Genomic DNA, 26,750 nt, shown 5'->3' with positions numbered 1-26,750 from the left:
TCATTTTGGTTTACTAGGAAGGAAATTGTTTCTATCTGATGCACAAATTTCTCTGGTTTAGATAGACATGTAGATCCAACACGTGAACCACATTGAGAGTATTTTCTGAACTAACCCGAAAGTCCTCTTTTTACCTTGTCTCCTGGATTGAAGAATCTTGATCTTTGTCATCACAAAGTGGCTGATTATTATTCTGAATAAAGTTTTTCATTAACAGTCTCTTTCATCCCTGAATTCTCAACTGAATTTGGAATTTTCCAGTCAGTTTTTATCTCCTGTTATCTTTGATTGCTAATCTTCTGCAATGTCTTTGATCACGTCCTATGGTTTGACAGTGATCACAAAATGCAGGCAATCTTTCTTGGTGCAGTTCAACAAAAAAGGCTATCCTTTTTTTCCACTAGAATTTGCTGGAGAAGCTACTAATTTAAGTCAATATGAATTTGGTTGAGTGAACTTAAATTAGGAAATCAAGACAATGAAAATAATGTTTTCTCAAAACCATACAGGCCCATATGGATTTTAGATTTTGGTTTAGTGAAAATACTGCACGAGGAAATAGTTACAATTTTTATTTTCAAGAATAATGAAAAGTAGTAGGCTAAATTTGTTGGAACATTTTCTGTTTTGAATTTACCTTTTTCTAGCACCTGAAAAGTAGAGTGTTTAATATGATAGCTTCTCCGTAGTTTTGTATTAAGGTTTAGGGTTTTTTTCGTCTCATCTTTTATGGCTGCTGGATTATTCCAATAAATGCTAATGTTACGAACCCAAACTGTAATTGTTTTTACTCATGACACTCCTTTCATTTGATATTCATAATTATTTACCTTATTCCTATGTTTTTGACTTTCACACATGGTTGTGTTGTTTCAGGAAAATTAATGTTTCATTTTGTTCTAAATTAAGCGAACACTTGCGGCTGTTGCTTGACAATGCTGTAAGAATTATTGAAGAAGACATTGAACTCCAGGCTTTTAGTTGCTTAGGTTGTGATCCTACTTGTGATGATTTAAGCCGTCTTGTTTCTTCCGTGCATTGTTTTCTTTTATCCCCTGTATGTATCAAATTGAGGGATCAGAATTTGATGGGCTTTGCTCCATTTGGTCACTTAATCCAATCTGTGGAGAGACTCTTGAAAGCTTTTGTTAATCTATATGAAAGTTATTCTCAGCATCTGATGAACTTTCAGTCTGATAAAATCGTACAAGATATGGCTGCTACTGATAATATTCAAAGTTCTTTTCTGAATTACAGAAGTATAAGCAGAATTATGGACATGGAATTGGATGTTAATAATGATTCTAGAGAGGTTGATACTTTAGCTGTTGGGAAAAGAGTAGGCAGCGATGTTTCATCTTCTGCAGAGAAGTGGAAAATGGGCATGATATCAGTGATTTCCAGTTTTTTTTCTGCTTCTCTTCTTACCTGGGATATCCTCTTTAAGTTAATGGAGAAAGAAAATGATCCTAAGGTAGAATTTTCACACAATAACTGCATGGTGTTCATGAATTTATTAGTAAAATATTAATATTTTCTTTCCGATTGATTGAATAGTTTTATTTATTTTTATTTTTATTATTTTTTCTTGCTTCTTTTCAAAATTCAGGTGCGTGGGAAAATATTGTATCATCTCTGTCAACATCCTTTTTGGTCTTCTTCTGGACAATTTATTGATTTGGTATGAAAATGAGTATACATTTCATTAAACTATATCAAATCAAAAAACATAACATCTAGTTTCCTTGTGCTCTCTGTAGGTGAATCTAATGAATGATATAATTATTGAGCAAGTTGGATTCAAGCTTGCTTGTGATTCTGTATTGATTGCTGCTCATACTTTACTGATTAACTTAGCTTCCTTGGATTCTGTTGGTAAGGAAAAATGTGGCCTATATTTAACGGAAGTGGAAACTAAACAGGTACCTGTGAATTTTTATGTTTATGGATTTTGATCTTGATTGGCTTCTAGGGACACAATGTCTATTAATTTTCTTTGATCATGTATTCAAAATAAATATGAATTGAAAAAGAGAATTTTAGGCTTGGGATTCTATAATAGTATAGTAGTTAATAGCAGATAGTAGAGGGGTAGTAGGATGACTGCTATTTTGATCTCATGTGTATACTTGAAAAGACTACAAATGAGAAAAAGAGTTTGAGAGATCTTATTTTGGGTCTCTTTGCTGATTCAGATTCATATACATGCACACACACATAACACACAAACACACAAACACACACACACACACACACACAGATATATATATAATAATAATAATAATAATAAGGATCAATGGCATACAATAGAGGCTTAAGGAAAGAGAAAGAAAAATATAATACAGTTTAACCCTACGATTCTATGACTCATCTCCAAGATGGAGCGTACAAATTGTAAGTTTCAAGCTTGGAGCATATAAATTGAATTTGAGGTTCTCTCAAATATTTTTGTTAAAATGTTTGCAAAGTGATCATTGGAGCCAACAAACTGGGTGCAAATTTTCTTGGACAACAAATTTTCACTAACAAAATCATACTCAATTTCTATGTGTTTTGTCCTTTCAGGAAACACTAGTTACAGTTGATTTGACATCAAAGGTTACGAAACAATTTAATGGTTTAGTTAATTGACTTGAAGAGATAAGGTTAAAGAAAGAGAAAGGGAAACTTTACTAACTCCAAGATAAACAAATTTGGTTCCATAGGCTAATGTTGAGGTGAGAAAATTTAGGAGAAGAAATAACAATGAGGTATTATCAGAAATATGATCACAAGCATCTGAGTGTATTATCCATTGTATTTGACTTTGCATATATTGTGAGATGCTGATGGTTCACAGATTGAGAATTATGAAAATATGTATTTGCGGCAGGACTTTAACCTCAAATATTCATTATATTTTTCATCATGAAACTTTGGTTCAGTTGTTTCAGATCTGGAGATATTTACTATCTTGTTAGGAAAGCCATGCAAAATGAAACTATTTTCTTGAGTATGAATCATTCGTTTACAATAAGAATTTTAAGTACGTCTTTGATCACCATAACCTCCTCTATTTCTATGTCCTCCCCTTCCAAGAGTAGATACACTTGAGATAAATAAAAAGAGACAATATTAATTTAGAGAGCTTAATTCTTCTCTCTTATGTTCTCATATTTGTATTAACAATGATAGTTCTGAGATACAATTAGGAGAGGGAAGAGTAAAAATCAGGTAGTTATATCTAGAGTCATGGGTAAAGAGACAGGTACAACACAAAACAACTATCGTTTTATTGTGTGATAACTGGCTTTTTCTATTACTACATGTAATGTCTTTACATTGTCATAATGGAGTCGTCTAGTCTATTACTCTAGCCTACTTCTCTTTTCATTCCAGGCTTAATATCTAAGTAAACATGGCTTTTGGTTAGAAACGTAATGAAAGAAATTTTAAATCTCTTATGCAAACTGACATAGCAATTAATTTGTTCTTGCAGTGCTTTCTGGCACTAGGAAACTTTGTGCATAAACTTTCTGAGGTTGATCTTGATTGGTTTGGACGGGTGAAGCTTATTGATTCCATTTGCAATCTTGTTTTGCTCGATCCTCAAATTGGTCAGGTGACTTTTAGATTTTTCTTGCCTAGAATTTCCATGGTCCTTCTGGGCCTATTGGAATAGTCTTAATGGCATGATAGTGATTAAACATAATGAATAAATAGATGTTTTTGATTGATTTGAAGTAGATATTATTGGCAATGCCATGCATTGACGAGCTCAAGATAACCAAAGGCTGGTTAATTAAACTCTAGAGAGTGTTGATGTGTACCCTATGGGTTTCTTCAAAGGCATTTCTCTTACCATGTTGAGGGATTGGATAAATTTGCTTCCATTATATTTTCTCTCTCATCTTTTTCTTCTCTTTTAAGGAAGATCTCTTTCCCGCCTAACTCTTTAATCTTGTGCACTTTGTAGATGAGAATTTTGTGAGATGCTGTTTCGTTCTACCTCTATATTTCTCTCTGCTGATAACTTTTAGAACTAGCTCTATTTCTTTTTAGTTCAATGCTTGTCATTCCATTACCTCTATTTTGACAGACTATGATAGAACGATTACTCCTTATGCTTAAAGATATGGATTATCGAGTTCGGTTATTCTTGGCAAGGAGGATTGGCATTCTTTTCCAGACATGGGATGGTCATGAAGAGCTCTTTCAGGACATTTGGTGGGTTGCATTTTAAATGGTCCCACGTAATTTATTTATCTATGACAATTTTGTCATTTCTAATAAAATGCCTTCCTTTGGAAGTGGCTTTTTGGGAGGTTTTGGGTATTAGTTTCTGCTGTTAATTAAGTAGTAGTAGTTAGAATCTATTTGTGTTTTCGTTTGAGCATAGGTTGTAGTCAGTCATTAAAACTTCAATTTGTGTTTTTTTTTATTGTTTTTCCAGTTTGAATTTCGGTGTTCAGTTGGTTGTCTACTCCAAAGGAAAAGTCATCCATGCAAAGGAGGTGCTAGGTGCTGGTCCTCAGCCTCAACCTATAATGGAAACTGTTGTGATTACTCTCATGCATCTTGCTTTACACAGTGAGAAAATTGAGTTAGAGGTACACTATTGATTAAGGATTTTGTTTTTATTTTCTTCTATGGTTCTGTACCAGCTGTCCCTGGGAAATGTTATTGTGATGTATGATAAAACATGTTCTGGATTTCCTTTTATTTGGCTATATTTGTATACACATTCATATGAATTATTCAGAGCCCATTGAGTATTTGGTGACCCTTATACCATTATGCAGGCTGTTTTCATGATATGTGTGGTTTCGGCCATTGATCCTTCTCATAGGTAAATGTATTTTTCCTTCCCATTATAAAACTTTCACTGTAGGTTCTCATATTGTGCAGTTTCTTTTAGGGAATTAGTCTATGCAGTGCTCGACAATCTGTCTGGAGAGCTTCAGTATTTGACTAGAATGAAGGTAATTCATGCTATGCTATGACTCTAGTTGAGATTTTAGTTACATATGCTTTGCCTCTATGTCTGCAGCTTGGTAATTTTAGAATGTGCTTAAGATCCAAAGGCATTTTTGTACAAGAGAAAAAAATTTATTGTAGTATTTTTCATGAACAAAAATTTTAAATGAGTATAGCACATAGGGGACAAAAGGTATGTGCTCCAAAAGAGTAAAGGAGAAAAGAAGTATAAATAAATAATCAAGGTTGGAAGCATTGTCATGAGCTAAACGCTAATGAGAGACCAGAACTGAAGATAAAATGTGTGGGCATTCTTGAATTTAGAGTAAATCAAGGGTTTCCTTTAATAAATATTTAATGATTGATTTGTTGGACAAATATGATAGGATAACAGAATAACGTACGATAAATTATTGACATGATAGGATAACAGCAGGATAAGTTAACAAACTAAATAATATTCCATGATATAAATTGTCTTCATTACAATTACATATCATTTTTTAAAGGTTGACTTTTAATTTATATTTTAAACATCAGTGAAAATGTAAAAAAAACATAGTTTTAGCTAAACTATACAATATTATATTTATTTATATAGCTATTTTTGTATCATAAAACTCTATATAATATTTTAAAGTTATAATTAATATTATAATAATAGTTATTTAATATAATATATTAATATAATTTTTAATGATATAAGTGTTAGAATATGTAGAAAATATTATTTATTTATTGCACAATAAATATAGTATTATTTGAAATTCCTAAATTAAATGATTGGGGGGATTAAGAGTTATTTGGCAGATTTGTTCCTGATTTAGGATCTTTATTTCAGGAGATTTATTTCCTTAATTAGGATATTTATTCCTTCGTAAATACCTATGTATTTTTCTTCAAATCATCAAGGAAAATTATTCCACAATTATATCTCGTTTTATAACACTAAGATAATATGTGGAATAAAAATTACAGTATGTATTATTATATAAATTAATTTCTCATATCTATTAATGTTAGCAAAATTGTATTTTATTTATATAGTTACTTTTTCTTGAAATTGTAAACAAATTATATAAGTTTTAGGAAATATATATTATGGTTCATACCTTTTTCTTGAAATGTATTTTAATTGCCATTATAATTTTTAAATTTAGTAGTCAATGTTATTTATATTACTGATAAGAAATTTTATCCTATCATGTTGAACCTAATTCATATCTCCCCTTGGGATAAGAGATACATCAATCTGACACAGTAATATAAGTTATAACTTATAAGGTAATGTTATAATATCATGTTGGTGCCACAAATATTAAATTACAATAACATGGTATAGTTATCCTATTCTATTGTATCATGTCCTAATTGCCATATAGATTCTATAATCTGATTCGGTTTCTATTAGTGTAATATGGTCTTCAACCTTTAGTTGACTTGCATCATAGCAACATTCTAGCTTTTTTTTCTTCTCTTTCTTATGAATGCTGGGTATGCAAAAGCCTTAGAGTATAGATGGGACACCACATTCTAAATGTGATAATGGTTTTTAAATAGATTATTTTGTTATGCATTCAAAGATTAAAACACTTACGATTTAATAATGGTTTCTTTGAATTTAAATTTCTTTGATGCAGTACTTAGAAGAGCTTTTGGGATCAATTCTCTTTTGTTGGGTAGCATGTGGTGTAAGCTTAGCCGCACTTATTGAGGTAATATATTAGGTGAAGTGCAAGGTAACGCCTTGTTTCTTTATTTATGTATTCAGTCACAGCTTGTCACTAGAAAAGGCCAATTGTGTCATCTATATATATTTAGCATCAACAAGGTAATGAATTCTTCTTAGGTTTACTCCATGAAAAATTTTACTAAGTCTTGAATGAGTTTGTTAGAGATTTCATATTGAGTAGAGATATGGTTAAATGATAATATATAAAGGAGTGTAAACCTCGTCTTTCAATTCAATTTTGTTAGGTTGAGTTAGATTTAAAATTCACTTTCTAACATATGAAGTACTTGAACTATGTAAGAAAATAAAGAATAATTTTATTGATATCAATCTCATCGATTACATTCTCATCATCTCTATTTCAATTCAATTATTCAGAGCACATTGAAGATATTGAGATTATTTTTTGTCCTAATAATTTATTTTCCTATAAAAGTATGCTGAAATCAATACTCCCCCTTAGGTTATTACATGAATATCAATCATTCGCAACTTTCCTACAAGATCCTAGAATCTACCTAGGAAGCCTTTCAGTGAAAATGCTTTGTGGTTGAAATCCTATAGGGAAATAGGTTGTAATCACTAGGCCCAGTGCTTGCCAATTTCAATATCTTGGTGATCTCACATTGACTAGAGATAAGACGGGTTTACAATATATAAGTGGGTGTAAACCGCACTTTACAAGCCGGTTTTGTAGGGTTGAGTTATAAAGTTCACTTCTTAAAATAATATCAGAGTTACAAGTTTGAACATATCCTAGCGAGATTTGTTGCATGTCGGGCCTATCGTGCCACCCACTATCGGGCCGTTATCGGACCACCCATTAATATCTAGTCCTATGCTCGAAACGTGAGGTGGTGTGTTGGAGTTTCCACATTGATTAGAGATAAGACGAGTTTACAATATATAAATGGGTACAAACTTTACCTTATAAGTTAGTTTTATAGGGTTGAGTTAGGCTTAAAGTTCACTTTGGTCCTATTGTGTTGGAACCCAAATGTAGATTTTCTGTAAGCATTAGAACCTACACAATTTGCATCTGTGTATATTTTAGGGTCAAAAGGAATTCTTGAAAAATAGGCCCTTTCTTTAGCCTTGACTTCAAGTACAGAAGAATTTTGTATCTCTTTCTTCAACTACCTAGCTTTCTCTCAAACCACACATAAACTAACTTACCACACTATTTGCACAAGTAATGTCTGCTCTTATGTGTGATAAATATATTAGTTTTCCTACCAATATATGATGTTAGTCTTTGGTGTGATAAATATATGCACAAGTTCTCCAGGCCTTACATTTCAATTGTGCTCTGAATTTTTTCTTGAAGCCACTTTCTTAGTTTCATTATCTTCTGCATTAATCATGTCATCCACATAGACCAACAATAGTGTAGGTTTGCCCATAGAGTGCTTTATGAATAAAGTATCATGTACTTGGCTTTGTTTACATCCTATAGAAACCGTTGGTTTTGTAAATCTCCCAAACCATACTCTTGGAGATTGTTTAAGATTGTATAAAGTGTACTTTAGGGGGCTTAATTTATTTCTTCCATTGAGTATCAAATCCAAGAGGAATCTCCATGTGCACTTCTTCTAAAGCTCCTTCAAGAATTACATTCTTCACATCCAACAGGTGTAGCTCACATCTAAAATGAGCTGCAAGACCAAGAACTACTTGAACTATATTCATTTTCTCTATAGGATAAAAAGTATCCACATAGCCAATTCCATGAGTTTGAGTGTACTCCTGTCCATCTAATCTAGCTTTGTACTTGCCTATTTGCCTATCTGCCATATGTTTCACAACAAATATCCATCAGCACCCTCTACCTTTTTATTAACCTATTATCTCTTGGTTTAACATCAATTTCCCATGTTGAGGTTTTTTCTAATACATCTATCTCCTCGTCATCATTACATGAGTCCAATGTTCACTTCTTATGGCTTCTTTGACCAATGTAGGTATTTCTATGGCATTAATTGCCAACACAACTTCTCTCCAATAGGTTTGAGAACATACATTTGGAAAAGGAAGGCTCTAAATACCTTAACATGTGATGATTTTTCTTTTCCACTACTATGTTTTGTTGTGGAGTGTTAACATATGTTAATTCATGAACAATACCATTATAAGACAAAAATTTGGAGAATTCTTGATGCACTTATTCAGTACTGTAATCAAATTTACTTTTGATGTTTTTTCCAAATTGATTTTGAACAAGACAGAAAAATTTACATTTACAAAAAAGTAAAAGACCTTAGATTTACTTTTCATAATGTATGGTCACATGACACAAATATAATCATCAATATAAGTAATAAACCATTCTAAAACATGTCTCAAAACATGAGAGTGAATCAAGTCAAATGGAAATTACTCTTTTTACTAGAGATTGTATAAGATGCATCAAGATGTGTAATAGTTCATAAATATCATCTTTGAGAAATTAATTGGACTCTTTAGTGAAACATGTAAAACATCATTTTATTGAATCCATGATTCTTAAGTTGCCCGGATCTTGATATGGGTATACTATCACCATTTTCAGCTATATTGAGTTGTTTCTATAGTCATTTTGACATACGAATTGAATGGCTTAGGGAATTGAGTCACGTAATCAATTGCTCTTTAATCAAAAATCCAAACACTCGACATCAAAATGGTCAATACTATTGAATGTATTCCTATCTTTTGTGGAAACTCTCTCCTTTGATATGTGTAAAATAAGATGAAATAGGGTTTTGGGATTAATCTCCCTTGTGTAAACCCTACACAAAGGACAGTTTATTTATATTGATAATGGGCCAAATCCCAGAAATACATAATGGGCTGAGCCCAACTATTAAACACAATATTATATCATCTAACACTCCCCCTCAAGCTGGTGCATACAAATCGTATGTACCAAGCTTGTTACAAAGATAATCAATTCTAGGTCCTCGAAGAGACTTAGTGAAAATATCTGCTAATTGATCACTTGAGTTGACAAACTCGGTCTTGATGTCCCCGGATAGGATTTTTTCTCGAATGAAGTGACAGTCAATTTCAATGTGTTTGGTCCTGTCATGAAAGACAGGATTAAAGCTAATATGAAGAGCAGCCTGATTGTCACATATGAGTGTCATTTGAGTGACATCTCCAAATTGCAATTCTTGAAGCAATTGCTTAAGCCAAACAAGTTCACATGTGGCTAAAGCCATAGCTCTATATTCTGCTTCTGCACTAGATCTTGCCACAACACTTTGTTTCTTGCTCTTCCAAGAGATCAAATTACCACCAATTGAGACACAATATCCGGAAGTATATCTTCTGTCGAAAGGAGATCCTGTCTAGTCAGCATCTGAATAACATACAACTTTTGTATCAGAGTTGGAATCATATAGTAAACCTTTTCCAGGAGAGCTTTTGATATACTTTAATATGCGAATAACTGCATTCCAATGTTCTTCACATGGGGAATTAAGGAATTGACTCACCATGCTAACAGCAAAGGAAATATCAGAACGAGTAACAGTAAGATAATTCAACTTTCCAACTAACCGTCTGTACTGTTCAGGATTTGAGAAAGGCTCCCCCTGTTTAGGTAGAAGTTTAATATTAGGATCCATGGGTGTTTCTACTGCTTTAGAATTCATTAATCCAGTTTCCTCCAGAATATCCAATGCATATTTCCTCCGAGATATGACAATACCACTATTGGATTGTGCTACTTCAATACCCAAGAAATACCTGAGTTTTCCAAGATCTTTGGTCTGAAAATGACGACAAAGATGTTGCTTTAAGAGGGAGATGCCAAGGTTGTCGCTTCCTGTGAGAACAATGTCATCAACATACACTATTAAGTAGATACATCCAGCACTGGAGTGACGATAAAAAACTGAATGATCCACTTCACTGCGAGACATGCCAAATTGTTGAACAACACTACTGAATTTTCCAAACCAGGCCCGAGGAGACTGCTTTAGGCCATATAAAGATTTGTGAAGACGACAAACCAATCCAGAAGACTCCCCTTGAGCAACAAAACCCGGAGGTTGCTCCATATAAATTTCTTCATTCAAATCGCCATTGAGGAATGCATTTTTGACATCAAGTTGGTGAAGAGGCCATTGGCGAAGAGCAGCCATGGCAATGAATAAGCGAACAGATGCCATCTTGGCCACTGGAGAAAAAGTATCACCATAATCCAAACCAAAGATCTGTGTGTAACCTTTGGCAACAAGGCGAGCTTTGAGACGGTCAACAGTGCCATCAGGGCCAACTTTGATAGCATAGACCCACCTGCAACCAACAACAGGTTTCCCGGATGGTAATTGAACAAGATCCCATGTTCCACTATGCCTGAGAGCACTCAATTCATCAAGCATGGCCTGACGCCAACCAGGGTGGGCTAATGCATCACCTAAAGATTTTGGAATGGACAAAGAGGAAATAGACGAAAGGCATGTATAGAAAGATGGAGAGATTCTATGATAACTCAAAGCAGCATAATGAGGGGAATGATTACGGGTAGAACGCATACCTTTACGAAGGGCAATGGGAAGATCAGACTCAGTTGTTGGAACTGGAGGAGACAAATAACTCGGCACTTGATGTGAGTCATGTGTTGGTGGTTGGCAACGATGTCTTCTGCTATAAACCTGAAGAGGTGGTCTATCCGCAATAGGTACACTCGGAGGTGGCTGAGGAGAATCCAAGGTGGCACTGGAAGTGGGCACACTAGGAGGATCACACACAACAGGGATATCTATAGTAGTAGATGGTGGCTCACAACGAGAAGAGGGGTGTGTGAAGTAAAAAGAAGACTCGTCAAAGGTGACATCAGCGGAGATAAAATGACGATTGAGGGAAGGAGAGAAACACTTATACCCTTTTTGTGAGCGGGGGAATCCTAAGAAGACACATTTGTGGGCTCTCGGAGACAACTTATCCAAGCCAGGACTAAAATCATGAACAAAACATGTGGACCCAAAGACTTTAAGAGGTAAAGGGTGAAGAGGGTCGTGAGGAAATAAAATAGAATGAGGAACTTGGTTATGCAAGACTGAAGAAGGCATGCGATTAATAAGATAACAAGCAGTAAGAACCGCATCACCCCAAAAATGTGAAGGAACTGCACCATGAATTAAAAGAGTGCGAGTTGTTTCAATAAGGTGCCTATTCTTGCGCTCAGCCACTCCATTTTGTTGGGGTGTATAAGCGCATGATGATTGATGAAGAATGCCCTGAGAAGCCATAAAATGTTTGAAGGATTGAGAGAGATATTCACGACCATTATCACTATATATATTTCAGAATGCGATCAAGTGCTGCTAATTGCTTCAATTCCCCCTACACCTTATCGGTTGCTTATTAGGGACATGACTTCGTTTGAAGTAGAAGAAAGCAGTCAATGACCACACCACACACAGTCTAATATTATGTTCCAGCACCTTAACGCCCCCGTTGGGTTACAAGCCACCACGACCTGGCTCGGCTCATTGCCGCCGCTTCTGCCGTCGTCACCGTCGCCTCCTCCGCCGTCGCCGGAGCTGCAGTTTCGACCGACGACCAGACGGTTTTGTTCGCCTCCTCCACGCGCCGCCGCAAGCTCCGGCAGCCGCCACCTCTCCGCCGTGCGTGACGGCGCATCGTCGGTCGTTTTCTACGCCGATCAACTTCGCCTGAATCGCCTTCTTGAGCTCTTTCTGAATCTGTGGTTGTTGTTTCAATCGGAGCACCTTGAATTTTTAGGGTTTCTCCCTCTATGGCTTCTTCCGCTGCCAATTCGGGTGTGTCATCTTCAAGCACTCCGCTGTCTGAACCCTCTGTTTATACCAACTACGTCAATGTGCATTTATCCATTAACAAGTTGGATGGCACAAATTACGCGACATGGGCATCCGATATCAAACTTTGGCTCAAGAGTCAAGGATATGAAGATCATCTCACCCAGAGTGTAACTACAGTTGCTGCAGATGAAGTTTCCCGCTGGACGAAAATTGATGCCCAATTATGCATCGTCATTAAGTCCACCATTAACTCTTCGCTGAAACAAATGTTTCGTTCATATGAAACATGTTCAGATGTTTGGGCACAGGCCAAGTTGTTATACACCAATGACACTCAGCGTCTTTATGGTGTTTGTCAGGATCTTTTCAAAGTTGTTGCTCCGCAGAGTCCTGGACCCATGGCTGAATATTTGGGTAAAATTCATGCCCTTCTGCATGAGTTTAATGAGTTATTGCCTCCGGCCTCCACTCCAGCTGAAGAACTTGAGCAACGGTCAAAGTTCTTTATGTTGTTGGCATTACATAGTCTTTCTAATGAATATTCCCATGTTCGCGACCAGATTTTGGGGTCTCCTGTTGTGCCCAACTTCACTGCTACTAGTTCTGCCCTTTTACGTGTGCCAAGAAAACAAATCATTGATACATCTACTTGTGCTGATGATTCCTCAGTCTTGGTCTCTCAGCGGGATGATCGCAATCGTTCTCGCAAGCCGGGAAAGGGACGACCCAAGTGTAACCATTGTGGCAAATTAGGCCACAAGATTGACAAATGTTATGCTCTGATACCATGTAAAATAAGATGAAATAGGGTTTTGGGATTAATCTCCCTTGTGTAAACCCTACACAAAGGACAGTTTATTTATATTGATAATGGGCCAAATCCCAGAAATACATAATGGGCTGAGCTCAACTATTAAACACAATATTATATCATCTAACAATATGAGTTAACACTCGTTTACAATTCAATGTTCAAAATAAGAGACCTGCCCAAAAGATATGGTTGGTCTAAATATATATACCAAATCCCAACCGAACACCTCTTGAAAACAACTTTCCCACTGATACCCCTTCATTTATTGTCCCTTTGATAATAAACCTTCCATATTCTATTATTCCTTCTACCATTCTTCTTTTCTCTAACAAGTGGCACTGTTGTAACTTGACCTACAACACCAGTCCCATCCACCACCATCTTTCATAAGGCTCATTTTGTTGTTTATTTATTGATGGTTTATAATACCATTCATTAGGCCATTAGGTACGTGTCAAACATGGATAGAGTAAGAGCTTATGTGACACACGTGATCATATCATTTATAATTTTTATCTCTTATTTTATCTTAACATTCAAACCCGGCCTTAACATGAATGTTACTTGCATATATGTTACACTAGTTTTAATATTGTTCTTGTGCCATGTCATCCTCTGGTTTATTTCTTTCCAAGCATAATTTTTCCACCCTCCTTATTTTGTTCCCTGGATAGAGATAAGCTTCTTTTTGATAAACTCTGCAAATCTAAAAATTTATATCTATGTTTTTATTTTGATAGTGGTATTCTTTTGTTGTATTGTGATGAAATATTTCTGTGCCATAAATGAAAAAGAATTCTGCTTTGCAGACAAGACACCTTTTCTTACCTGATGTAGATCCTGGTCATTTCCTCCAATATTGTTGCCCATGGCTACTTCCTGCTCTTCTTATCAATGAAAACAGTTCTGATCTCAATTGGGTTGCCAAGGTATGATCAGTTCCTTAGTGAGGAGATCTTTGATACTATTAATGAAACTTCTATCGTTATAAAATAAGTAAGATGGCATTACCATGGAAAGTGATATAAATGTTTGCACTGCGTCATATATTGCATGTCGTTACACTGACATTCTAATACTTGTTTATGGGTTTGTCTGGAAGAAATTTCTTCGTAAGGACTTTTCAGAGAGCAAAATAAGGAAAAGTGAAATCAACATCATTACCTATAATTAACTTATGCATGACTTAAAATCAAGTTTTGCTGAAGTAAGATGAAATAACTTCTACAAATTAGCTTCTCCATGGGTTAATTTTAGAGTATGGAGGAACTAATTTTATTTTTTCTGAAGTTTTTTGTCCTAGAAGTACTTATGGAGAAACTTGTCCACACTGACACTATTTTTGTTTATTCTGAATCTAACAAAATTCCTTTATGCAGGTCGCTTGTCAACCTTTGGCAGTTCTTATAAAAAATCACTTCACTTCAATTTTTTCAATTTCCATGGCTTTGCATTGCAGTAAGACACCGGAATCAGAGAAGGGAACACTAGTACTTCAGAGTTCCATTTTGCAGGTTGCTCAGATATCTGAGAAAGAACGGGACAAGCTCATAAAGAGACATATGGTATTCTTGAATTCACTCTAGGGTTTTTGTTTAAAAAAAAAAACCTTCTGTGTGCTTGGTTATGTGTTGACTACAATTCAATCTTCGTTCAGTTCAAAGTTCTTTGCAATAGATTTTTTATTTTATTGAATTTTGACATGAAAACTGGGAGTGATGCAAATAACCATGGAAAACATTGTGCTACCTTTGGTATTGGTATTTATAGGAAAATATTTTCTTTACAAATGTAGCTATAGATTTTTTACAAATCTACGTACAGGTTACAAATATGCAACAGGTTTTTAATCTTCAGATCAATATATTTTTTTGAGGAAAATTTTCATACATCAACATTTCTTTTCTGCTATTTTATGTGAAAACTTTTGGGCCCTTAATTTTGTTCTTTCCTTTCGTTCAACCACATGCATGTGCCATATATATGTGTAGTGTTGCAATTAAGATACACGCTGTTGGCATGACAGATAGTAATATCTTCTGTATCATTATTACCTGAATTTTTTTAAGGATACATTTCTTCAGTATTTAATATTATATTCTTGAACTTTGTACTTTTAGGTCTCTATTGTCAGCTGTATCTTATCTTTGTGCTCTTGTTCATTGAATGCCATAGTTCCTTATTTTTCAAAGGATATAGTGTCCCTTGAAATTCGTACAATTGTTGATGGATTTTTGGACTTGTGAGTTATCTTTTATTCCTTGGTGTTCATCATTTTTATTTTTTTTTTGAATTTGAGTTTGTTCTTAAAATGAAATATGTAATTGTTTTGAGATGTAGAGATGATAATCATGCAAGTGCTTCTGTTGCGGACAAGATCAACATTTTTCGCCCAGATAGGGTTTTCATGGTAATTTTTTGACATAAAACTTAGCAACACCATTTTGTTATCCTTTTCCCTACTTACCATTTCCGTTCCATTCCAAGGGTTTCTAATAAATTCAACTATTTTGTAATCGAAGTTTTTGGTAGAAGTTCATTATAAAATTGTAGCAGCAGCTCATTACAGGCATAAGTGCCACCGATTGGCTGGAATTGAGGTGCTGGTGACTATTCTTGGTCAGAGAGCTGCTGTTTTAAGCACTTCTAAGTAAGTTTATGGACTTAAATTTATGTACGGCTTTTAAATTACTAGGTACTCAAAATCTGTTGTATCTATAGCGATGATGGCTTTGATATTTTACTCTGTTACTGATCATGGGCTTACATGTTGAGTAAATGTAGTTACCTTCTCAACTTGACTGGGTCATTAATCGAATGTCGCCCTTTACAAGACCAATGTTGTCAAATACTGAATGCATTGTTGCTACATCTCAAAAGGAATATTTCTACAGATGTGACCGGTATGCTTGGAGAACAGCTCCAGGTATATTCTTTTTCATTTTTGCACGTTTTTCGACTCTTGGTTACTATTTGAACTTATGTTTTGTATAATGTGTCCTATCTAGTTTCTTGTTTCGAAGTTGGTGGCATGTTGCATTCCTTCTGAAACCCAGGAATATTGTGATAGCTCTGCATCACAAGCTTTATCTTTGCTCCATATGTTAATCGTCGACTCTGATTCATCTATGTATGATTATGTTAAAGTGAGTATCTGATATTCCGCTGGTATCTGTTATATTAAGGATCTGGTCTATTACAACTTGGAGATATATCAAAATAATTTCTTGCAGGAATTGGAGCCACTCCCCGAAGTAAAAATATTTGATGAGATACGAAAGTTCCATAAGGAATTATGCCACACTTATTCTATACGAGACCACTTAACAAAGGTAAATAAGTATCATTTTCCATTGCATTTTTGTGGCTGTACAACATCAAGTTTCAAGATAAATTTATCTTGTTATGTGGTACATTGTTATTTTCAGTTTGTGAAGAAGTCTTCCTACCTTCCACCTCGGTTGCTTTTATCAAGGTGGCTTCCTTTTCCCATAGTCATTCCTATGCTATTACATTCCTAGTTTTCCATGATTATGGCCTTAAGTTGGTTCTTTCTTTTTAAATATCATTAAAAAAGGTGTATGTTTCATAGGAGTATTCTAATAATGATTTGTACTTTCATGTGCATGAGTTTGTTTAGCAAGACAGACAGGTATTTACCATGTATTTATTTGAACATTCTCTAGTTTAGAAGAAAATAGTCTTTCTTATTCAGTCTCATTACATACATCTGATATATATGCAATCATTGATTGGATAGTTCAGGAAACAAGACCAACCTCTTCTGTGGAACAAATCGCTGAGACAGAGGGATTGATATACTAGTGATAAAACCAAGATACAACCAATTTACAGAATTAAAACCAATCAGAATAAAATCTGAAACTTCCTAAAATATTTTGACAGAATAAAATTGGAAGCGTTCTAAAATATCTTGATAGAATAAAATCTAAAACTTCCTAAAATATCACAATGAATATATTGATTAAAATATTAAATGGACAATGTTATAGTTTCTGTGATGCTTCATTCCTGAATTAGTTTTTTCTCAGTCTCCAGGCATTCCACAAGAAGCTACTGAATGTAGAAACCCTTCAAAGAAGAGGGAAGGCAGTAGTTTTTTCTAGAGATGGATGTTGGCATGGTGATGAAGAAATTGTGCATGCAGTCTGGAAACTTGTTCACATGTGTCGTTCTAATGATGCAAGTGAAGTTCGAGAATTAGTTTCAGATTTCATTTCTAGGGTATTAATTTTATTAGTTTTAGACTTCTATGACATATTGCAATCACACTTTCTCTCACTTTTGGAAATTTAGTTCCTTTATTGTGGCTGTGCTGCTTCAGGTTGGCACCGGAGACCCATACTCTGTTGTATTCCATCTTCATGACAAGACCAATCATATTTGTCTTGGTAAATCTATTGATACCAACAGTGTGACAAAAATCAGTTCTGACATGGATGCATGCTTATCTGAAGAACATTTGGTTGTCCTTATGAAAATTCTAATGAAATATCTGATGGATGACTCTGTGAAAATTGTTGATATGGCATCACAAACCCTTCGAGTAAGTCTTCCTTATGGAAATAGTCTTGTGATCAGTCAACAATAATATTTTACTATTCTATATCTAGCATATTATAATTAATATCCTTGAATCACAGGGATCTGATTGCATTAAGTTATGTTATTATATTTCATAAGTTAGTTTTCCAAACTTCTATATATATTTCCTAAATTAATTTTAAAAAGGTAATGCAATCAGAACTTCAAGAAAAAAATTACAAAGGGTGAGTGTTTTCGTTGTGATGGAATATTTAGTTTGATTCAGCTTTTTAAGCAAAAGCTACTCAATGTGTTGATGTTATTAGAAGCACAAGAAGAGCAAGAATGGGATACAAAAGGAAGTAACTATTGAGGAGAGGTAGCAGGAAACACAATTAGAACTTCAAGAAAAAGATTAAAAAGGGTGACTGTTTTCTTTGTGAAAAAATATTTAGTTTGAATGAGCTTTTTAAGCAAAAGCTAGTCAATGTCTTGATGTTATTTCGAAGGACTAGAAGATGAAAAATGGGATACAAAAGGAAGGACCTATTGGGGAGAGGTAGCAGGAAACAGAATCAGAACTTCGAGAAAAAGATTGAAAATGGTGAGTGTTTTCCTTGTGATGAAATATTTAGTTTGAATCAGCTTTTTAAGCAAAAGCTACTCAATGTCTTGATGTTATTATAAGGACAAGAAGAGGAAGAATGGGATACAAAAGTAAGGAACTATTGAGGCGAGGTGGCATGAATCGCAATAATCATCACAACTAGAAGATCTCTAAAGTGGTGGGGTCATTTGTTTGGTTGCAAGGTGGTGGTATTAATTGATTGTGGAACAACTCAACATTATTTCTACAAAGTTGGTCACCAAACTCCAGTCACTAGTAATGGATATAAGTCCATATTTGGTTGAGCTTAGTGATGGTTTTAAAATTCTGTATAGAGGTATGTGTAAAGGATGTCAACTAGAATTAAAGGAGTTGACAGTAAGGCAAACTTTTTCTTGTTTGGTTTGAGTGGACTTGATATTGTGTTGGGTTTGAAATGGTTAGCTAGCTTCGGTCAGATCAAGGAAAACTTTGATACTTTAACCTTCCAATTAAAAATTGATGCAGAGAAGAAGTTGTTTAAAGCTGAACTTGAATTGATCAAATCTGCAGTTTCTTTAAAAGCTATTAGCATGGATTCAAGATGAAGGAGAGGGGTACATTTTGGAGTGGAAGCAAGTATTAGATACAACAAAGGAGGGTGCCAAGCTTGTAGAGTAATTCGATAGGGTCATTGATGAATATTCATAGGTTCTTGAAGTTCTAGGTACTCTACCTCTTCAAGGGGGCAAGATCATGCAATTCTTTTGAAAGTGGATGCTCAAATACCAAATAGTTGCCGATACAATTATCACCAACACCAAGGATATATATTGAAATCGTGATAGAGATGTTAGGAGCTGGCACATTTGCCCAAGTTGTTTTTCAATGAAGAAAAAAGATGGGGAATGGTGATTTTGTGTTGACTATAGAGCCTTAAATAAAATTACAATACCCAATAAGTTTCCTATTCTAGTTATGGAGGAGTTACTAGATGATATAAAGGGTGGCACCATTTTTTTGAATAAGGTGAGTCGGGCTACCATCAAATAAGGAAACAATAGTAAAATATCAAGAAAACAACTTTTCGTACTCATGAAGGGCATTATGAATTCTTCGTTATGTCGTTTGAGTTGACGAATGCAACCTCAAATTTCCAATCTTTAATGAATGAGGTGTTACCACCTTTTCAGTTTTAGCACCAATCAAGAAGAACATGTACAACACTGATAGGCAATTTGTGACGTGCTGTTACAACATGATTTAAGAGTTGTTAAGAATTGAACTTGAAGCCTAACTCAATCTTATAAAACTGTCTTGTACGGTGAGGTTTGCACTGACTTATATACTATTAATCGTTCTTATCTCTAGCTTATGTAGGACTTCGAACACCCGCCTCACGCTAAAGGGTGGTCCAATAACTGCTTGATAGTGAGTGGAACAATTAGCTCAACAAACAATAAACCTTGCCTAGATAAGCTTTTAACTATGGCTTTGATACCATTTTCAGAAGTGAACTTTTGAGGTGAGGTTTGGATCAATTTATATACTATAAATTGGTCTTATCTATAATCGATAAAATTTCCAACAAGAGTAAATAAAAAGAAACATCTATTTTGGCAAATGAGTTTGGAATATCTCGGTCATATGTAGGCAAGTCGACGGTGTGGCTGCTGACAGAAAGAAGTAAGAAACAATGTGGTTCACCACACCACAATGGTAAACTAGCCAAACCCTTAATCTTCTTTTATTGAAGAAAAAGTCATTTGATTGGGATCAGATAACATAAAGAGGTGTCCTTGCTATGATTTAAGGAAAAGGTTCTATTTTGATGGTTCTAGATGGTCTAGATAAATATGCCCCTTTCTTGCCGTTGTCGCTCCCTTTTTCAAGAAAGACTAAGTAGAATTGTTTGTAAAGGAGGTAGTTCATCAGCATGTATTTCTGGCTACCAATGTAGGCTAACATGAACTCAGCTTGGCATGAACATGGCTTATCTTCCACAATCGGATGGACAAAATGAGGTTGTTAAGAAGTGCTTATGATATCTAATAGGTAGGAAACCAAGGTAGTAGCCTTTACACTTGCCTTAGGCAGAGCTTCTGTTTAAGACAAATTATACTGCATCCACGTAATTGTCTCCTTTTAGAGCACTTTATGGCCAAGACCTTCCTCCTTTGGTATGAGGAACCAACATTCCTTCTCGAGTTTAAGGAAATAATCAACTTATTATATTCTTGCACCGGTTCTATGGATAAATGTATTTTTTGGTAAGTTGTTGGTGAAGTTGCAGTATGATTTGGTCCTTGTTTCAATATAACTTGTATTGTATTGGAATTTCATCATTTTATTGGTATGAGAATAAAAACTAACTACTTATTAGTGTTATATGTTATTGTTTGTTTGTTGTTTCCTTCTTTTTCTTGTTTTGTAAGACAATTTGATATCTTTTTTTTGTTTTTTATTTTTCTTTAATATGTAATTTTGGTTACACTTCTTTGTAACCATCCATAACTGCTCATAACTTCTCCCTTTCAAACTGCACTATGTATTGTATCCTTCTCAAACACGTAATATTAAGCATTGTTTTTACATAGTCACACGAGTGTTTTCTCTGTTTATTCAAAATCTATTATAGTATTTTGAGCTGCTTGTTGGTCCACCATGGCCAATCCCAATTCTACTTCCCTCCCTACTCCCTCCTAGATTTTTCCAACTTCTGTTGCTAACAAATTCCATCGGTTTGTTGTTAATCCCGTTATTCGTCCCCCTTTTTTTTTGAAGATGATCGTAAATCTTGAGTTTATTATCAGGGGTACTTTACCATCCCTTATTCAACAGCTTACTCAACCGTTGAATAACAATTTCTTCTTGAAACAACTTGGAAGACTTGATTATTTCTTGGGTATTGAGATTAATTGTTAGTCTCTTTCAGTTCTGCACAAAACCATGATGATTGAGTCAGACTCTATTTTCACACCTTTGGTCTCTTCCTGTATATTTTGCAATATTGACTATCCTCCATTTTCAGATCGTACACTATATCGCTCTATGGTTGGCTCTCTTCAATATGCAACTGTCACAGGTCCAAACATTAGATATCCTGTCAACAATGTCTGTTGTCAGATCCTTTCTCACACTTTGGAATCTAACTTGGTTGAATTCTCCGCTATCCCAAGGGTACCACCTCCTATGGTCTTCATTTGTGTGCTGCCTCTTCCTCCATTCCTTTTACCCTCACTGCCCTGTTTGATGCAGACTGGGCTTTTATCATTGATGACTCTACATCCACCTTTGGTGCTCAGTACCGCAGCTTAGCCCAAGCATCTACTGGACTTTTGTGGATTCAAGCCCATTTGCGAAAGCAACACTTTCCGTTTTCCACTCTTCTTCTCTATGATAAGCAAAGGGTTGTTGCCCATAACCCTATTTCTTACTCCAAAACTGAGCATATGGAAATTGATATCATTTTTGTTCATAAACAAGTGCTATCCTAGCAACTCGTGGTCTCTCATATTTCCAGTCTTGATCAGAGGACTCATGCTTTCACGAAACCACTCTCTTTAGCTTATTTTAAGTTACTCCGCTCCAAACTTAGTGTGCTGGACTTCATTTGCCCAAATCCCCCCACCTTGATTTTGAGGGGGGCTATTGCTGTTATATGTTTATGGTTTGTTTTTTTTCTCTTTTTATGTAATACACTTTTATCTCTTTTTATATTTTATATTTTATATTTTTCTCTATTTTTTAATTTTCGGAGGTTACACTAATTTGTAACCATCTATTAGTGCTTATAACTTCTCTCTTTCTCTCTGTAAGTTTTGCCTGGCAGAATTGCACGGTGTATTGTATCCTTTTCAAAAACTTAATATTAAGCATTGTTTTTACATAGTCACAACTGTTTTCTTTGTTTATTCAAAATCTCTTACTACTTAATGTATGACACATATCAAATGGATTAAGGTGGTTGACATAGTTATCATTCTTAAATGCTTGTGTTAAATAATTTCATTTGGTTTTGAAATGCAGGCAATACTTTCAACTAAAAGAGGTCAATGTGCTTTACAATCATTCAATTCTTATCAGAAGTCTCTAATTGAGGTAATATTTAAACTTTGGCATCAAAATATTAGTTTTCTTTCTATTCATGTTAAAATTTGTAAATTTGACTTCTAGGACAAATCAATGGTTACAAGAAATATCACAGTTGAAAGCTTGACAACCATATGTTATTACTTGAAAATCCATAATGAAAACCAAGAAAAGAGGATACAAAAAACATGGGGGACGAAAATGAAATCGTCCATATTTGAAACCATAGAATCTGAGAAGGACTGTACTAAATCTTGTGTGTTTTGCACTTCCCATTTTTCATAGGCTAGGTTTATTTTTCCAAAACCACAGTCATAATTTGAAAGAAAGTGCGGAGGAGTCACTGGGTTTACAACAAATTGATAAAGTCTACGTGACTTTATGATAGGTTCAACTTGTTGTTTTTAGTTAAGATGATTGAAATAGAGTTTTTGAGTTGTAGAAATGGAAAAATATTGGGATGTAGAGGGAATTTGAATTGGCCATGGGGTGAGAGCCTATCCTAGCAAAGTTTAATGTTTGTTGGATCTATTGTTCCACCCACTATTGGACTGCTATTGGACCAGCCATTATTGTTTAGTCCCGCACTCGAGATGTATATACCTCGGTGTGTAGGGTGTGTGATGGAAGTCTCACATCGACTAAAGATAAGGCTAGGTTACAGTATACATGTGAGTGCAAACCTCACCTTAAAAGCCGTTGAGTTAGACTCATAGTCCATCTCTTAAGATAAGTAAAAAAATTATGTTCAATTATAATATTATGAATAGAATAAATTAAAATTAAATGATCAAAATTTTGTCCCAACTTCTATGCTTTGGGTAGTGATCATGCTATTTTGTTTTCAACATCTAATAATGCAAAAGTTTTCGGGTGCTAAAAGGTTAGGTTGCTACGAAACATAGAAGACATAGTGATGACCAATTACCCTTTAAAAGTACATGCTTAAGGATTGAAGTGGCACACATTCCTTTGGTTTGATGTTATGGTTTAACATGTAGGTTGACCTAAACTATAAGCATGTGACACACTGTTTATCATTTGAACTAGTGTTTCTTGTTATGGATTTTATTGTCTTCTAATGCAGGTGCATTCCAAAGGTGTCAATGTTGAACTTGTGGAAAATCTCCTTTTGGACCTAGATAAGAAGTCAAAAGGTATATTGGTTGGTGTGTGCACAACCATGTTATCGTGAATTCCAGTAAAACTGATCTGATCAAAGTTAATGTTCATGGCCACTATTAATCTAGTATTTTAATTAGACGTTGTGATAGCATTGGATTGGATGTTATAATCTTTTCCTTTTCATCGATTTTTATTCCAATCTTGATATTCTTGCAATTGACCATAAATGGTGGAAGATGTTTTGCCAAGTTGTTGACTTTGTGAGGTTGAGTCTTTGAGGTTTAGTTCTTTGCAAGGTTTAGTTTTTTCAAAACAAACAAAGCTTGACAAGCGATATGTACTTTCCAAACATTGCTTCTTATTGTTGATGGGGGCAAGCACAACTTGGTCTCCAAGGGAGAGGCAAAATATTTTTTTTCCACATATTTGGTAATAATTTTAAAAAAGGAGGGGGGCCCTTCCCCACACTCGGCTATATGTTGGTGCGCCAGCCACAAGTGTAAGTGAATGCTTTTCTTTCTAACCATGCAAGTGTAATGGGTGGTGATCTAATTGGGGGAATTAAGTTACAAATACATGCCTTATTTTGGTAGTTTTTTGTGCGTGTTGATCTTATACTTGGCCTGGAATGGTTTGAGACATTAAGAGAATCACGGTTATACTTAAGCCTCGTTACTAGATCCTAACGTTGACGCTAGGCTATTAGATATTCTTTCTTTACGGGAATTCATAGCAAAGCTCATTAATAACATTTAGTCAGTGAGTTTTCTTTTATTCCGGCCTCAATATTCCTTTCTCTGAGTTTTTTTTTTCTTTTTTTCTTTTTTGTTATTAGCCCTTTCTTTGTAAATATTAAATATTTTTTGTGTTAATCTTTAATTTTTTCAGCTGAAGCAATTTCATTGGAGAAGTCCACTATTTGGGTGACAGATGGTAAAACTTTTGAAATGTGGATTTGCCCGTTGGTGTATTCACTTATTGTTTACTGCAGTGATGCAATACTAAGGTATTGTCAATATATCTAATTACTTAATTGTTGACAATTAAATGATGATTAGTTGTTAGAATTATCAACTAGCAGACCTTTATTAGGCTCCATTTTTTTTCTTTTTCACCTCTCATTTTCCTAGCATATTGTAATTCAGACTTTGTCAAGATATTATAAAGATTAAAGGGGAAGTTGCTGAGTTTCTTTTGCCAAGCATTTTTGTCAATATCACTGCAAGGAAGGATCTGGAGATCGATTTGCACAAATTGATCTGTCTGCAGGTTGTATTCTACAGATGGAAGGCACCTCTTCCGTTTCTTAATTTTTTTGAGAGCTTATTTAGTCATTTAATTTTATGTTCATAATGATAATGATATGACATTGATTGTACTACCGCCTGCATTGTTGAACTAGAGTTAATAAGCTTGTTATTTAAGTTCAACTACATTTTTGTCTTTTGCATGGTAAGTTGAAGTGTTGTTGAATTTTGCAGTTGACAGAGCATGTATTTACAGAGTCAAATAAGTTGATGAAATCGATTCAAGTGGTTTTAAACTGTCTTAATGAACTTCGTATTCGTTATGTCATGGAAAGATCTTCATTTGTGCCATCGAAGCGAGAAGTTTCTAAGGTGAATATTATTCAACTGTACTATTTTTCATAACATATTTTGACTTGCTTGAGGCAAAGAATATTACAACATATGATTAATGAAATGAATAAAAAAATCTCCAATGTGAGTTATGTATTGAATAAATACAATCATGAATGAGAGGAAAAATATAATTCAAAGTTTCAAATATATCTTTTCATATATGTTAGAATATAATCAAATGTTATATTTTTTATTGATACCACTAATAAGTTCATATGGGTTGTCATATTTTTTTGCCTCTGTCACTACTTCCATTGCTAGTGCCGTTGTCCACCACTGTTCGCAGCTGTCCGCTGGCGTCATCGTCGCCGGAGATCCAATTCCGACCGACGACCACATTGTTGTGATTGTCTCATCCAAGCGAATCCAACGTCGCTGGTTTCGTCGTATTCGGTGGTCCCCCGCCCCCACGAGCTGTCGTAATGTCTTGGTCACTGTCCGCTTCTGCTATGTGTGGCGGTGCATGAGCCATAATTTCCCGCCTCGATCAACACCGCTGCACCTTTCCAGATGTGGGCTTCGTGTTTCCATTGGAGCACTTTTATTTTTTAGGATTTCTCTTTCTCCTCCATGGCAACTTTCGCTACTAATTCTTCCACTTTGGTCGCATCCATGTCTGATTCGTTAGTTTTTCCTCCCAATGTTAATGTGCAGTTGCCCATTGATAAGTTAGATGGCAAGAATTATACAACGTGGGCGTCCGACATGAAACTTTGGCTTAAGAGTTAGGGGTATCATTTTGATCATCTTACTCTCAAAGTGACTGATGTTGCTCCTTGTTGGAAGAGAATTGATGCTTACTTATGCATGGTTCTCAAGAATATCATTCACTCTTCTTTAAAACCAATGTTTCGTGCCTATGACACATTTATGAATTCTGGGAATAGGCCAATGTTGTTTTTCATGACTTGCTTAATGTTGTTGCTCCTCATACTCAGAACCTGTGGCAGATTATTTAGGTAAGATGAATGCTCTTTTTCATGAATTTAATGAAGTATTACCTCTAGCCTCTACTCTTGCTGAAGAAATCGAGCAATGGTCAAGGTTCTTCATGGTTGTGATGTTACACAGACTTGCTGAAAAATATTCCCATGTCTGTGATCAGATTTTGGGTTCTCGTGTTATACCCAATTTTACCCAATTTTGGGTGAGTCTTTTTTTTTTCATATGGTATATTTTCCCTCAGGTGTATGGTGATTCTTTTTGTTGTGGTTGTAGTATCAGTGGTTTAAGGTTTCAATCTTAAATTTGTTTTTCTTTGTTTTAACAGTACCCGTAGCCGTTGTGCGCCCCTAGTCTCTATCACCAAGCTTCTTTTTCCTCCTGTGTCTACTATGATCAGGACCGTCTCTGGCGACCACCGCACTTCATTTGTCGTTTCAATCCGATGCATGAGCCCTCACGTGCAGTCTCTTCCCGGCTTGTGCTTCTCACGTGCCTGTATCTGATTGTGTTGTGCTCACTGTTTCGGCATGACCCTCTTGCT

At 35.1% G+C, this 26,750-nt stretch overlaps 2 protein-coding genes across 5 annotated transcripts in view; both read left to right on the top strand.

Annotated features, from left to right (window-relative positions):
• ATM (Serine/Threonine-kinase ATM-like protein) overlaps positions 1-26,750 on the top strand; it is an 82,535-nt gene that overhangs the window by 30,122 nt on the left and 25,663 nt on the right. For all 4 annotated transcript variants that reach the window (XR_003606605.2, XM_085666519.1, XM_028086425.2 and 1 more), the window contains 25 exons: positions 877-1,474; positions 1,610-1,681; positions 1,761-1,922; positions 3,479-3,601; positions 4,079-4,206; positions 4,433-4,589; positions 4,782-4,828; positions 4,898-4,961; positions 6,597-6,671; positions 14,083-14,202; positions 14,653-14,838; positions 15,394-15,515; positions 15,614-15,683; positions 15,796-15,923; positions 16,058-16,199; positions 16,282-16,419; positions 16,507-16,605; positions 16,702-16,748; positions 17,326-17,518; positions 17,619-17,840; positions 22,434-22,505; positions 23,584-23,653; positions 24,510-24,627; positions 24,767-24,890; positions 25,103-25,240. Coding sequence is in view for 3 of the 4 variants with exons in the window: in XM_085666519.1 (XP_085522645.1) it covers positions 877-1,474; positions 1,610-1,681; positions 1,761-1,922; positions 3,479-3,601; positions 4,079-4,206; positions 4,433-4,589; positions 4,782-4,828; positions 4,898-4,961; positions 6,597-6,671; positions 14,083-14,202; positions 14,653-14,838; positions 15,394-15,515; positions 15,614-15,683; positions 15,796-15,923; positions 16,058-16,199; positions 16,282-16,419; positions 16,507-16,605; positions 16,702-16,748; positions 17,326-17,518; positions 17,619-17,840; positions 22,434-22,505; positions 23,584-23,653; positions 24,510-24,627; positions 24,767-24,890; positions 25,103-25,240 (3,415 nt within the window). In the remaining variant the exon portion in view is untranslated. The remainder of the gene's footprint in view (positions 1-876; positions 1,475-1,609; positions 1,682-1,760; positions 1,923-3,478; positions 3,602-4,078; positions 4,207-4,432; positions 4,590-4,781; positions 4,829-4,897; positions 4,962-6,596; positions 6,672-14,082; positions 14,203-14,652; positions 14,839-15,393; positions 15,516-15,613; positions 15,684-15,795; positions 15,924-16,057; positions 16,200-16,281; positions 16,420-16,506; positions 16,606-16,701; positions 16,749-17,325; positions 17,519-17,618; positions 17,841-22,433; positions 22,506-23,583; positions 23,654-24,509; positions 24,628-24,766; positions 24,891-25,102; positions 25,241-26,750) is intronic.
• On the top strand, positions 12,435-13,985 carry LOC146883529 (uncharacterized). The gene has a single exon (XM_085666521.1). It carries the CDS (start codon positions 12,435-12,437, stop codon positions 13,260-13,262), a length of 828 nt encoding a protein of 275 aa, XP_085522647.1. The 3' UTR covers positions 13,263-13,985.

This window comes from Vigna unguiculata, chromosome 9 (assembly GCF_037176805.1).
Source record: "Vigna unguiculata cultivar grain cowpea cultivar isolate G323 ecotype 2 chromosome 9, ASM3717680v1, whole genome shotgun sequence".
Taxonomy (NCBI): Eukaryota; Viridiplantae; Streptophyta; class Magnoliopsida; order Fabales; family Fabaceae; genus Vigna; species Vigna unguiculata.
This window is presented reverse-complemented; position numbering and strand designations above follow the sequence as displayed.